Below are 15,182 nucleotides of genomic sequence, written 5' to 3' on the forward strand. Positions count from 1 at the left end.
TTTTTAATGATCTAAAAACAATTCAACCTCTTTCAACAGACTCCGCGAGAAGCTTTTCAGATTTTTCTAAACACTTTTTTTGTTCAATAAGTTCGTTTCTCTAAAATTATGTTTAGAAATTTATCGATAGTTCGTTTTGTAGTTTTATAATTTGTAAAAACTTACAAGATCATCAGTAATTTTTTCATTTGCTGATAGCTGAGCTTGAGTTTGTTCAATTAATATGCTTTGTTCCAATATTATCTTGTGTTTTGTATCTATGTCATCTTTTAAAACAATTATGTCTGTATTTTAAGTGAAAATAGTTAATTGGTAAAAAAGTTAAGAAAATTAAGTTTTTTGATTTTAGTAAAAAATATAGTTTAAACTAAAAATTTATAGAATTTAACCAAAAGCATTTAAAATAATTAGATAAACTGTTTGAACAATTTTATTATATTAATGCAGGTTGAAAACCAACATATATAACTGTAACTTTTAGTAATTAACAATAAAAAGTATTACAATAAAACGGTGATATGAATCTTTTTAATATACAAAAACAGATTAAAAAATAATTAATATCTATAAGTTTCTATTATCTTTAAAACATACTTTCTTCATTCTCTAAAATTTTCTTCTCGAAGTCTTTAACTGAAAGTTTGTAATTATTTAGTTCAGCCAATAAGTTATCAATTTCTTTTCCTTTTGCACCTAAGAGCTCTTTAGATCGTTTATCATTCTCTTCTAATGTCAACTTATATTCATTTATCTAAAGAAATAAAATTTTTAAGAAAAAGGACCCATTTGACTTGGTTATGCAACTTTTAAACTTCTAAACTACGAAATATACATATTAAAAAATAATACTATTAATTTACTTAACAACTTGTTATAAAAAACAAATTATTATATTTTTATCTTTTTTGCATAAAAAATAAATATGAGATTTTTGGTCTGTCAAAAGAAAACTTTTATGTAATTATAAAACCTAGTTAATAGATAAGTTAAAATTTGATTTACTTAAGAAGCAAACACAAGTTTAAACAGTTCAGATTTAAAGATTACTAAGAACTTAAACATGCGAACTTGCTTACACTTTTCTTTGTTGAAACTCACATAAAAGAAAAGTTTTAATTATCGAAAAACGGTTTAAAAGTTTATAAAACTTACTTCACTATTTTTTTTCACTTAGGTTATAAAAATATTATGCAGTTAAAAAAGAGTAATTTGTTACATAAACCGTCTCACAGATTTTTTGAAATGTTGTTCTACTTATTTTATTCGAAAAACTATTAAATCTTTATTAAATTATTCTGTTAAATTTTTTTGTTTTGTACGAAAAAGGTTAAAAGTTTTAGTTTAGCTTTATACTTTAAATTAAAACAAGCCTTATAAAAATCTAATTTAAGCTTTTTCATTGTTGTATAAATCATTTTTTCAAAAGTGTGCATAGAAATTTAATTGAAAAATATTTTTAATCGATCTGAGTTACAACTTATATTTGCTAAAATTCTAAGCTTAAAATATTTTTTAAAGTTAAGGTTATGATTGCATAAATTATTGTAACTAAGGATTAATAAAGATTTATTTTGTTTTTTTATTTTATTTGTTATATGACTTTTAAAGCTTGATAAACTTTTAATAGTCTTTCGAGCAAAGGGTTTTTTATTGTGAATGTGTAATGACAAAGTTATGAGAAAAAAGGTTTGAAAACAAGTTTATTACAAATGTTTTATGCATTAATAAAAAACTAATAAGTTTTGATAAGACAAGCTACAGAACAATATATTCTCTTTATGACGATTTAAAACGTAATTAAAACTTAACTCAGACAAAATTTTAAGTTTTATTTAGTCTTTTAAATATGTTCGATAAAAGTTTAACTACAACTAATCAAATTTTATATAAAGTGTTAAGGATACTCATACTAAAATAAAATATTATAAGTTCGGCTGTTTATTAAGAGCAAATAATATAAAAAAAACAACAGAGATGCAAAGTTTAAGTTTGATTTATTGTAGCATTAATAACCATAAAAACTAGTCAGTAACAAATTTATACCCAGCTGAATATGTTTCATGAAAGCTTTCTAATATGTAAGTTTAACACGATGGGATTAGCTTTATAAAGATTTTAATTTTCTTAATAAATATCTTACTTTTATTTTTGCACAATTTTTAGTTTCCACAAGCTTTAAATTAATTTTATCCAATTCGTTTTTTAACTCAGCTTCAAAATTTTTGCTTTTTAGTTCTTGTAGTTCGCATTCAATCTTTTTATTGATATTTTCCTTACTGCAAAACGTTGTATTTAAATGTAGTTAGGTCAGGGGCGTAGCGTGGGGAGGGACACTGGCGCATGCATGCCACCCAAAAAAAGAAAAATGTAAAAAAAAGAATGTAATATCTTTATCCTTTATAGTTTATTTTTTCTGCTTAATTTGCCTTTTTTCAACTATGTTTATCTAGTATTCAAAAAGTTAAAAGAAATTTTGAATACTAGTTAGTGGCAAGTTAGGAAAGTACATGTTTTACTCAATATACTGATTCGGTGCGTAATTGCAAATGCGCACCGATGTTGATGAAAAACTCCATAAGGAAAAATTTTATAAGTTCATTAAATTCATAAGAATTTATACTCAAAAAGTACGCAATTAATATAGCGCACCGCTGTTGTATAACCTATGGCAGATTATTTTTCTACAAAAAGTTTACAAAAATACGTCACGCTTAAAGAAAAATTAAACAATTTTACAATTTTTTTTTATGCTATATTGCAGGGGTCGGCAGGCAGTTGGTGGTCGCGGGCCAAATTTTAAGTGTACAAAGTCTTCGCGGGCCGCAGTTTTAGTTTTAGTGACATTTGAATAAACTTTTAGTTTTAGTCACACTCGAAAAAAGTTTTACTTTTATTCACCTTATCATTTTAAATGACTTTTAGCTATACATAGAATGCCTATTTAAATTAATATTTATTAGAATAAAATTTTCTATGTCTAATATACTTAAGTGTTAATAAACTATGTATTTTCACAAGCACTTAATAAGTTAAACTTAATACTTTTGTAATTTTACTTACAACCTAACTCTCCATAAAAAGCAAACTTTAAAGACAATTTATGGGTTAATTTTATATATTTGTTATATTATCAACCCTTTTTTCATATTTCTAAGAGTATTTACTTCAAAAAAAAGTTTTGCGTGTTAAATAGTTTACATTCATTTAAAAAATTTAGTTAACTTTATAAGATGAATACCTGTGTGTATTCCAGAAAGCTAGAACAAATTCTTTAACATAATTAATTCTTGAATACTAAAATAAAATATATTAATAGTAACTAGTCTTTCACATGGTTGCCACTTAAAAAGCAAAAATGTCTGAGTTGTATCAAACCAGTCTAAGTTTATTAAAATTTGAAAAAGCTAATAAATCGTTTTAATCAAGCTTAAATACTTAGTAAAAATGTCATCATCAAAAAAAGTACACTAAGTGTAAGAAAACAAGATAAAACTACAATTAGTAAACTACACTACAGTCATAAAAACTATTCTGGGAATTAAAAGATTTCTTTAAAGTGTTTGAAATAAAATTTTCACACACACCTGAGTTTTCCACAACTTTTAAAATAGCCTGTTTGTGTAGCAACTCAGTTAAAACAAAGTTCACAACATAAAGAAATAACGAAAGTTATTAACAGTAAATAAATTACATGCCAAAAAAAGTAAAAGTCAACTTGAATGGACAATTAAGTTTCTTAAATAATTTTAACAAAAGTATAAAACTTTATTGAGTCATTAGAGAAATATAAAAACTTATTTTTTATTTAGCATTAAAGCAATTCTTTATCTGCAATAAGAATATTGCATTTAAAAATATTAATTGTAAAATATAAGACGAGCTACAAAAATAAAAAAACGTTAGTTAGGACTTATTGCGAGAAACGATAAAAAAACAAATCACCAAAGTCAATTCCAACAAAGCACATGATTATCTTTAGTAACTACAGAATTATCAGAAAAAATTGTTAAGGCAAGTTATAAAGTAGCAAAATTTATTATTCAAAATGAGATACCGTTTATAATTGAAAACTTTTTTAAAGAATTTATGTTGGCAGTAGTGGAAAACTTTTGTTTATTTCTTCAACGACATCAAAATGTTATATTTAGGAAATGCATTCAGGTTATAAAGTCGCATAAATCAAATTAGGACTTTAATCAATATGTTAACTTGAGAGCACTGATAGAAAAACTATTGCTCATCTGAGAAATTTTATTAGAGATGTTTTTACTAACTTTGACATTTTAGTAGAATTTCTTGATTTAGTTCCAACACGAAGCACACCAATCGGTGAAATTTCACAATTAAAGGTGCAATGCACAAATACAAAGTTTTTAGAAGTACAATTCCTTCTTTTATTTTTAGTACAAAGTTTAATTAAAGTTTAAAAAGTGTCAAAAAAATATATCAATATTAAAAAACACTGTTAAGCTACTAAAATATAATTTTAATAAAGAAATGTTTATTTGCTAAATTTTTTGTGTCAAATAGAAATTTCATTACTTTACATGTAAAAGTTGTTTGAAATTCCAGGTTTTTACAAAAATTCTCAAATTCAATTTTTTTTCCTGAATTTTTAAGCATAGATTTTTAAGTTCAAAGCTTTTCCGGGATTCAATTTTTTTGGCAACTCTGATTGTTCACACTTAAATGTACACAATAATATAAATAATATTTTGAATTATATCAGCTGCAAGACTTAAAATTTAACATATATTATAACTCAAACTAACACTGTGGATTGAGCAAAACTTACATCATAAGTTTAATTTGCCACTCTTTCAAGCAAAAAAGCCAGCCTGAGTCAACAAAAACATTCCTGATATTTTTGTATACAAAAAACCATTCTAGCCAAAAAATTATAAAAAGACTTAATTGGCCTGAGATTTGAATTCTTCAAATAGTGATAGTCTGAGTGTGTGTCAATTTTTAGTTGTTTATTTGCTTAAATTTGAACTATTTGGATTAACAATGAACAAACTTGATAAATTTACCATCTTTAAACCTAAAAACAATTTATCAATTTATGTCATATATACTGTTTTAAATGTGTCTGTACAAATTTAGATATTACATGTAGAAACAACAATGTCAGAGAATTATGCATAAACTAAACTTAAATTAACTTAAGTATTAAATAAAAAGTGGTTTAAAATATGAACATCTTTTTAAGTTGGTGTGCATATAAATAAATTTAAGTGCAAAGAAAACTTCTAAATAATTAAAATTTGTAAAAACAAAAATTAAATAAACCTTATTTCTTATTACTATGTTATTTTAAATGCTTTTACACTAAAATATAACATTTACTAATAAAAATCTATAAAAGAAACTTTGTTTTAAAAAATGATGAAAAAGAATATCTAAGCTATAAAGAAATGACACTTTAGTTAATTACTGTGCATTACTTTTGTACAAAATGAAAAACATTTGCATTTATTTTATTAAATAAATAGGTATTATTTAACTAACTTATTAAATTCAAGCACTCTTTACACTCTTTTTTCAATTAATTACTTAACTAAAGCAGTATCTTCTTCTAATTATTTTTAAATGTTATACAGAGACTTAAAACCAAACTAATCAAATTATATCGAATTACCGAAAAAAATTTAACTTGAAATATATTTTTGCTCAGCGGGCCACATTTACATGCTCGCGGGCCACAAAATTTTCTCTCGCGGGCCGCATTCCATTCAAAAAAATAACGTGCTCGCGGGCCGCAGATCTACCCTTCGCGGGCCGCAATTGGCCCGCGGGCCGCAGTTTGCCGACCCCTGCTATATTGGTAAGACTACTGCTAGTTTTCTGAACTTTATTTTTGTAAACATACAAGATAAGCGTGTCGGCCTATGAGAAATAAACTTTGTTTGTGATTTTTTTTTAAACAAATACAATCAAATGAATTAAATTTAAAAAGTATACTTTTAACTATTTTACAAAGTTGTAATAAACTGTGATAACAGTTATAAAGTTGGTCTATTTTAACTTCTGTGTAACTTTATTAAAATTATGTGCAATGAGGTGTTGTTATCACTGTTGTATTGTATATTAAAGAGATTGATATTTTTTTCGTAAATAAAACAGATACTTTCGTTTTATTGAATATTAATTTTTAAAGATCTTAAGTTTACTATCAGTAATAAAAACAACTATTATTTAGTAACTTTACATTTTTGCAAGTATAAGTGATTCTAATGAAATTTATACTTTTATATAATTGTTTAATTTTGTGATATATAAACATTTTTTAAAACAGTTAGCGAACTTATTTTACTTAATGAATTTATTTTAATTATATTACTTATAAAAAGTTTTTTTTATAGCTAATTACAAAAGTTTTAATTTAGAGGATTCTTTGAGAAAAAAATTGCGCACCCCCTGACCAAAATACCACGCTACGCCACTGGTATAAGTATAATAAACATAAAAAAATGTTTACTATGTTAGTTATTGAAAAGTTTATTTGGAGGAAAAATTCTAAAATAAACAAAATTGTTGAAATATACTAACAACTACTTTCAAGGTCTTAGTTTATCAAAACCTACAATTTTCCCTGTGGCTTTTTAGCACAGCTAAACACATAAAATTAAAAAAAAAATACTTTAGAATATTTTGTTGAAAAAATAAAAACTTACTTTTCGAGCTCAACTTTAAACTCTTTCACTTTTTTTGAATGTTGTTCATTTTCTTTATCTAAATTTTGTTGCATTGACTTCAAATTATTTTCAAAGTTAACTTTGATTTGATTTAAAGCTTCAAGGCTGTTGTTTAATTCATGCTTTTCATTCTTAATTTCTTCTATTTCATTTTTCTTCGAAGTCAATTTCTTCTCTGGAATTTTTAATAAGGGATCGTAAACGTAAAACAGTAATTATCTTTTTACCTTAATTTTTTGCCCCATGATTGTTCAATTATATGTTTTTAAGAAACTTATACCTACCACAATTCAATTCCAACTAACCTAGACCTCCTATATTTTCTACCATCATTGAAACTTGGTCTTCTAATGATCCTCTTGCATTTTCACTTGCAGTGAGATCCAACTCAACCTGGCTCAGTTTTTCATTCAGTCGGTCGACTTGCTCTTGCTTTGCTGTTAAGTTAATAATTTTACATGCATTTTTCCGAACAAAGTAACAAAAAAAATACATTTTGTATAACTACTTTTATGAGTAAAGTCAGAAAGTCTGTAGGAAATTATAGGTAGAACATGAATAGGGAAATTTAATTTGTTTTGTTGAAACTTTTGATGTTATAATATTAGTTTTAAAACAAGTATATTTCACAAAAAACTTGTTAGTTCTTCATTTAATCTTTTGTCCGAAATTTTAGCATACTCAATTTTTTTTAGTATTTCTTTTTTCAATCTTCCAATTTCATCTTCTTTAATTGCATTTTTTTGGTCAAATGATTGCTCAATTTCTTTAATTATTGTGTCTTTTAATGATATTTTGTCAACCTGAAATATTTTAGGTAAGAAAACTTTGAAAAATTTACGGAAAAAACTGTTATAAAGTATTATTGATACTTTTAACACAGTTTAAGTATTTGAATATAAAAATATAATTTATTGAAAAATACGTGAACAGTAGCTGTACAATAAGATATACAAGACACACAGTTTCAATAAAACTAAATACATTTCGAGCAATGCTCATCAGTAGAGTACAAAGTTAACAAAAGATAAAATTTTACAAACTTATATAGTAACCAAGTAATTATAAAGTAATCAAATGATTAGTAAAAGACAAAAGCAATTAGTTATAATTAAAACCATTTGAGTTTATTGGCGTTATAACTTATCTACAGTAAAACTAAACATCAGTACAACGAAAGCAACTTTTATAAAGAAATATAGAAATAGATAATTAAAAACGTTGTGCTTACATAAAACAAGTTTTATGTTAATTTAATATTTAAAATAGAATAAAGTCAAGAGAAACTGCAACTTACTAAATCGTTGTTCAAAATTTCAGTATTTTCTAAATCATTTTGTACAGCTATAAGCTTATTTTTTAATCTTTCTGTTTCTTTTTGATTCTCCTCATACGAAACTTTTTTAGTGTTCAGATCTTCTTTTAGTTTTTCTACCTTCAACTCGTACATGTGTATTTTTGCCGCTTTTCTGTAAGTTAAAAATGTTTATCAAGTCAAAAACTGCTAGTAAAACTTTTGAATATCTTACTTTTTAAACTCTAAATTAAACTTTTCTTCAAGCTCGTTTAAATTTGTTTCTGTATTTTTTTCTTTGCCAGGCGCAAGATTTTTGTTTTTATTTAATGAAGACTGAAAATAGAAATTTCTAGAAGCGTCAGAGTTTTTAACTTTTAACAACTCAATAGTCTTCAACAAATTGTTGTTTTCCCGTTCTAAACTTTTCAAATTTTTCAGAATAACAGCGCTTTTATCTACTGGACTTTCATACGACTTTAAAACTATTTTGTTGTTTAGTTCTTTTATTTCATCTTTTAAAATTTTATTCTTCAAGACAATTTCAACGTTCGACTTTTTCAACTCTTTCACTTCTTGCTTCAAACGTTCATTGTTCGAGTTCTTGAAACCAGCTGTTCTGTGCTGGTCGAGAGTTTCTCGGAACGATTTCTTTTCCAAATTGTTCTTGTCCAGAAAACACAGCAGGATTTCCCGCTCGTTTTCCGTGTTTTCAAGCTGCGTTTTCAGCTCTTCGTTGCTGCTTGTCAAATTTTCTAGTTTACTTTTCAACACTGCCACCTCGTGTAGGCATTTTTCAAGTTTTCTCGAAGCCAAACTTATCTGTTCTTCGTAGTTTTCTATCATTTTTTCATCGCACGCAAACTGCTTTTCTTTTGAATTATTCAGTGTTTCTATTTCTTCTAAACTTTGCTTGTACTGCAAAAAATAGTCTGAATAAATTTATTAGTTAAAGCTAAACTTCAATTATACTTATTGTTAGAAGAAAGTTTGTTAATAGTATCAAATAACTTAAAAATAATTGTAAGATTTAAACAAATTTTGTGAAAATTCAAATATACTTTTTTTACAAAGTATTGAGGAAGCTTTTTGTAAGACGTAAGCAATTTTTAAAAGCTTAAAATACTTTTTTAGTTTGAATTACAACAAAAATTAATTTTATAGAAAATAACTATAAAAAGTTTAAGTTATCAAAGTAAAAAAGTTGTCGACATTTATTTAAACAAGTTATGGAAAAACCGTATAACCTAAAAACTAAACAATTGAAAAGCTTAAAACTTATACCTATAAAATCGTAAAAATTAAAACTAACTAATATAAAAATTACCTGTTTCTCTAAAAACCTAACATCTTTTGCTAGCTCATTTTTTTCCAAATTTACTTTTTGTATCGTGTTCTGATATCTTTTTGAAATAGTCTACAAAAAAAAACCTTAAATTGTCTAAAAAAACAGTTTTTAAATAAGTTAATTTTAATATAGTTTGTAAGCTAGCAACCAATCTAAAATGAAGTTTAAATATAAGTAAGATAAAATAAGTACTACCTAATAATACACGACGCTAAGTAGACTAATTTAGAATGGAAAGTAAAGCTTTGCGGTCGACAGGTATTATTCTTAAATAAACATTGAATATTACTTTGCTACTGTATAAATAAATACATATTGTCTTCTTCATTGTAATATTGGTTTATCAAAACAAATTTAATAAAGTGTTTTGTTATTAAATTAATGAATTAAGACAGTTGAAGTTTAGGAATTAAGTTACAAAATTTTGGATACTAACAAATTTTTAGCTTAAATATCGTTTACATTTAGGCCTATAGAAAAGTTTGATAAGTTTTAATAAGTTTTAGTATAATTGTTTGTATAATTTTATGTTGTTAGTATAACTTAATGATAAAACGAAACAATAGTATTTTAAGCTATAAATTTTAAGCTATAAACTGTTCAATTAAAGTTTAGAAATAAGTTCGTTTTTAATAAATAAATGTTATTTTAAAACTGTTAAAAAATAACTAAAAGTATAGAAACAAAGTGTACATGCAAATTAATTATTATATTATTTCATGATTATTTAAACAAGTTTATAAACTCAAAAATTGATAAATATAAAACAGATAAAAACAAACTAAAAACTTGTTAAACCTATGAATACAAACCTTGAGTTTTTCGAGGGCAACAACAGCGAGTGATTCGTCTTCACCGTCAATTTTCGATTCTGTTTCGCTGAACTCACGCGGAGTGATTTGCACTTGCTCGTCTACCATTAGCTGGAAGTTCGCTTTTGAAAATTTCTCGAAACTTTTTTATAAAGTCAAGCAAAAAGGTGGCTAGTATCTATTACTTTATCTTCATGCTAAATTTTTAAAAATTTACAGTGCAATTTCACACGCTTATTTTGTTTTGCATGCACTTAGTTGTGAACTATTCAATGAAAACCTGTGCATGCAATTAATGATCAATTTTGTTTGTTAGCAATCGAGTGGCATGCTACTTCAATCAGCGAGCGCATGTACAAAAACTTGCGGATGAATCTCTCCACTCTCATCAGCCTACCTCTCACTCGCATGCACCTGCGTACCTGCGCCGCGTTCAAGGTGTTTCCCCTCTTGCAAGACTCCACGTCGTCGTCGAGCATCTGTAGCAGCCGCGAGTTTTCTGCGCGCAACAGCTCCACCATGTGGTCTTCTTCACGTTTGATTGTGACGTAGGCGCCTTTTTCCACGTCATAGCCGCTTTCGAGGACAGTGTTGCCAGTCGCTCCGATAGAGTTTGATCTGTTTGAGACCAGAGTTTGGGAGTCAGAGTTCGTTCCACTTCGATGGTTTTTGAACTGCTCTAAAATTTCAAACGCTTCTTTTATGAGGTCATAGGCTGCTGACAAGAGGTCTTCTGAAGTAGCATGAGATGATATTTGAAACTTTTCAAGTCGATCACAATAAAAGTTTATTTTTTTTATCATGCCTGGATTGTTTTTCACATCGTCGGAGTCGTTTATTAATGTTCTGTAAACACATTTTATTTGTTAGTTTCCAATAAATTATTTTAAAAATAGATGTAACTAACTTGACTTTGCTCCTTAAAAGATTTGTCAACTTTTGTTTTTCTAGTTCAGTACTCTTTTTAACTGTATTTCCAGCTATTGAAGAGTTTAAGTTGGTTGGTAATCTAAAATAATTTTATTTAATGTGAAAAACGTGTAACTGATTTCAAAAAAACTTAAGAAAATATTAAGTTAAATAACTTTATAAAATACTTAAAATCTAAACAAGCCAATATCAAAGGTTATAAATATACATATCAAACGAAAAAAAAAGTTACAGTAAAAGTTCATTAAACAAGTGTTGAAAATATAGGTTTTGTACTGTTTTTTATACCTATGTTATATATGTTACAAGCCCTTACTTATTTAATAAAGTTTAAGCAAAATTAATAGTGTTGCTTCATAGAATTATAACAAATCTTAACTTTAGTGCTATTGAATTCTTTATTTTTACTATAGAAACAAATGCATTCTACAAAATAAACAGTTTGTTTATGTTTATTTTGAAACCTAACACCTTAAAACCTTCAACTTATTTTCTCCAAAATAACCTTGAAAAACTCGAAGCTTTTAAAAACTCGTTTTCTTTCTGCAAAGTTCTGATGGCACGATTGAGCTCTTCAATTCTGCCATTCGCCACAATGTTGAACTTTTCCTTGTCGTCCAGTTCATCGTTTTTGAACGAGGTCAGCTGGTTTTTAAGTTGGCTTATCAAGCTATTTTTCTGGTGCAGATCAATATCAAATGTTGAGATCTTCAGTGCAGACACGTTGAGATCATCCTTTAACTTTTTGTTTTGAACACTCAGCTCGTGCAACGCATCAGCCGACTTCATTTGTGACTCTTTGAGGTGATCTTCGGCTTCCATTAGTTGCGCTCTGACTTCGGCTAGTTGCTTTTCGAATTTATCCTTCTCCACCTCGACTATTTGTTGGATCTCGTCAGCTTTTTGTTCTTGCATCGATTTCAAAATTTCCTTGGTGGTCAGCAGCGTCTCATGCTCGTCAGCCAAAGACATTTTGAGTTCGAAAATTTCCGACTTGTACTTTTTTATTACTTCGTTTCCATTGGCGCTTTGATTCTTCTTCCCGTCTCCAAGCTCGAAATTTTCTATTTGAGCTTTTAACTTTTGTTCCTTCAAATTGAACTCAAGCCTTTCGTTATCAACTGCCTTTTGGAAACTTTTCAATTCAGCTTCGATTTTAGAACAGCTTTGGCACGGCTTCTCAACAACTTGACTTTTAACTTCTGCTATTTGTCTTTCCAAAAACAACTTGCTTTCTTCTAGCGACATGATCTGGTCCACAAACTTTTGAATCTGATTAGCGCTACCGTCCAAAGAGTCGTTAGCAGATTTTAATTCATTCTTCAGCTCAACATTTTCTTTCTTCAGCACAGAAGTTTCGTTTTCGTATTTTGATATATCAAGTCTTAGTTTTCTATATATATTTATTTTTTAAACCTAACTTTTTTAATTGGTAAATTTCAAAAGGTGAGCCTACTGTTTGCATTTCTAATGGTATTACCTGCTTATGTTTTCCCTTTTAGTATAACATTTATATTATTTTAGCTGTTTTAATTATTTCTCATGTTATTAAGTTATAATTATTTGTATATTGTTATTTATATAAAGCATTTTAACTTAATTTAAATTCCCTACTATAACGTTATCTATAAGATTTGCTGATTGTATTCAATAAATAAAAACATGATTGAAGTTTTTGACTTATGTTTGTAAATATTTTTAAAAACAGTGAACGAAAATAAAATTATTTTGATTGTAAAAAAATATCAATTCGAACTAAACAACTGTCAACTTACAGTATAACATTTTCATCTTCGTTTAGTTTACTGATTTGGTGTTTAGATTTTTCTACCGCGTCTTGATACAAAATGCTATTCTCTTTGAACTTTTTAACGGATTTCACAAGGTCCATGTCGTCTTTGATGCTAGCTCTACAGTGACTGAAAAAATCTTCACTTGAAGCTTGTTTGAACTTTGCTACGTTGTCGACTACTTTTGAAACGATCGAGTTCAAAGTACTCTCACAATTATAATCAGATGCTGAAATAAACTCGTTGCTGTTTAAAAGCTTTTCAAGGTTTTCACGAAAACTTGCATGCAGTTCGTTTCTTATTTTACTCATGCTTATTTCATGATTCAACTTTTCATTTGAAGCTTTTACAGCTCGTAATTCGTTTGCCAGGTTGTTTGTGTCTCGCATCAGATTGATGTTGTTGTTTTCGTATTGTATTCTTGCTGTTTCCTACATTATACACTATTATTAGAAAAACCAAGTCTCAAATTATTCGTGATAAAAGTAATCTAATTTATCAAAAAAATTTTTTTTTTTCAAAAACGCTGATAAAAAATAATTTAATATAAAACTAAAAATTCTGAACACTTTTAAAATTAAAAACTCTTTGTAAAGTGTAAAACAATATAACAAAAAAGCGTAATAAAAAGATACTTAAAATTAATATTTTGACTAAAAAGCTATAAGTGGAAAACTTTTTACTCATACTATTAGCAAAGCAAAGCCAAACTTTAATATTTACGAGTTTACCGTAGTATAAAACAAAGAAAATTTATCATACAAAATAAAATCACTTTGACCTGAAATGTACTCTTTAATCTATTATTTTAAACTTCTGTTTTTTAACTCACTATTTCGCTTTTCAAACTTTCAACTTTATCTTTTTGTTCCATCAACCGCATCTGAAGTTGCTCCTTTTCTTTTTGAACCTGATTCAAAGACTGGCTCACAATATCAACCGAGTCCGCTTTCAAGCTATTTTCGTTGAGGTCGGTTTTCAAACTGTCTACTTGATCCTATAAAAAGTTAAAAAAATTATATTTATTTTTATGATGTTACAGGCAAAACTCTACTTGGAGCTGTTCAATTTGCTGGATCAGTTTCTCCTGCATGCTAGAGTGCAGTTCTCTCTCCATCTTCAGTTCTTCTATTTTCTCTTCGGCTGCCGCCTTCTCTTCAGTTATCATGCTGAATAAAAAAGTTTTCTAATTTTTAATTTTGCATTTGGATTATAATGCTTTAGTATAAAACCTTTTGCTTCATAAGGACTTTGTAATAATATTTGTAATCATCAACTTGTAAAGTATAAAAAAGACTTTTTCAGTTAAACTGCGCTTGAAATTTATCAATTTTGTTTTTGTATTGAAAAACTTTATGTTTTTTAAACTGAAATTTTTTCAACTTATTTATATGTTAGATATAGAGTAGTCAACCTCAGTTGCGAGTTTAGGTCATCGTATCTGCAGCTTTCCGAAGTCATTTCACTTTCCAAGTGTGAACATCTTTCAGCAAGGCATTCCTTCACATCTTCCAATGCTAGACGGCTGCAATAGTTATTATACTTCAGTTATAGTTATATTAAGCAAGGAAAAAAAAACTTGGGCTATATTTCAGTTTCGAGTTGTTTATAGGGGTAGAAAAAAAACAGTTAAGGTTAAAGAAATCTACGAAGACAGTATGCTTTTGTAGCTTTAAACTTACAAACTTTAAGAATACTTGTATGACTTTAACTATAGTATGAAAGTAGTAGCAATACTAAACATTATTATTAATATTAAAGATAAAATAGAATATTATTAGTACACAAAACTACTTTTATCAATATTCTTATAATGATTGAAACAGATCAGTTAAAAGTTGTGAAAATTAAATTAAACTTATTGAACACGTTGTAACTGTTAGAAACCAACTTTATTTTAAATTTGAGTCGTGTTTTTCCTAACCTATTTTTTTAAACAGTTTAAAACACGTAATATTTTAATTTGTTTTAATAGTTGACCTAATTTAATATTATAAACCTAAACTAACCTTTCACCTACTGAATAACATTCTTCCTTCAGTCTTTCATTTTCAAGCATTATTTCTTTTAAACTACTGCCACACTCTGATAATTGTTGATTTTTATATTCAATTTGAGAGTTCTGAGTTAAAAAAAGTTTTTTAAACGACAGTTTTTACAAAATAAAAGATTAAATCGTTTTATAAACGAGTAATTGGCAAGTTACAGCCCGCGGATCAAATATCGCGACTAGTTAAATAGAAATCAATGGCTCGAAAGTTAATAAGTTAAAACAGCTAATGCGAAACAAACAAAGTTTAAAAAGCATGT

General features: G+C 27.1%; 1 protein-coding gene across 5 annotated transcripts in view; it reads right to left on the reverse strand.

The window, feature by feature from the left end:
- The window catches only part of LOC145844722 (uncharacterized), a 38,762-nt gene that overhangs the window by 22,081 nt on the left and 1,499 nt on the right, over nucleotides 1-15,182 (reverse strand). For 3 of the 5 annotated variants that reach the window (XM_082952140.1, XM_082952139.1, XM_082952138.1), the window contains exons 1-14: nucleotides 11,588-12,414; nucleotides 11,060-11,161; nucleotides 10,575-10,998; nucleotides 10,153-10,263; nucleotides 9,320-9,409; nucleotides 8,228-8,910; nucleotides 7,996-8,167; nucleotides 7,336-7,501; nucleotides 7,004-7,135; nucleotides 6,678-6,873; nucleotides 2,141-2,276; nucleotides 595-751; nucleotides 166-284; nucleotides 28-100 (exon numbers count right to left, since the gene is read on the reverse strand). In XM_082952140.1, coding sequence (XP_082808266.1) covers nucleotides 28-100; nucleotides 166-284; nucleotides 595-751; nucleotides 2,141-2,276; nucleotides 6,678-6,873; nucleotides 7,004-7,135; nucleotides 7,336-7,501; nucleotides 7,996-8,167; nucleotides 8,228-8,910; nucleotides 9,320-9,409; nucleotides 10,153-10,263; nucleotides 10,575-10,998; nucleotides 11,060-11,161; nucleotides 11,588-12,330 — 3,304 coding nt within the window. In that variant the 5' untranslated portion in view covers nucleotides 12,331-12,414. Of the gene's footprint in view, nucleotides 1-27; nucleotides 101-165; nucleotides 285-594; nucleotides 752-2,140; nucleotides 2,277-6,677; nucleotides 6,874-7,003; nucleotides 7,136-7,335; nucleotides 7,502-7,995; nucleotides 8,168-8,227; nucleotides 8,911-9,319; nucleotides 9,410-10,152; nucleotides 10,264-10,574; nucleotides 10,999-11,059; nucleotides 11,162-11,587; nucleotides 12,415-12,857; nucleotides 13,304-13,704; nucleotides 13,870-13,926; nucleotides 14,042-14,286; nucleotides 14,398-14,881; nucleotides 14,995-15,182 lie in introns of those variants that run through there. The other 2 variants (XM_082952141.1, XM_082952142.1) reach the window with 2 other exon arrangements.

Source organism: Thalia democratica, chromosome 9, assembly GCF_965202585.1.
Source record: "Thalia democratica chromosome 9, ktThaDemo2.hap1.1, whole genome shotgun sequence".
Lineage (NCBI taxonomy): Eukaryota > Metazoa > Chordata > Thaliacea > Salpida > Salpidae > Thalia > Thalia democratica.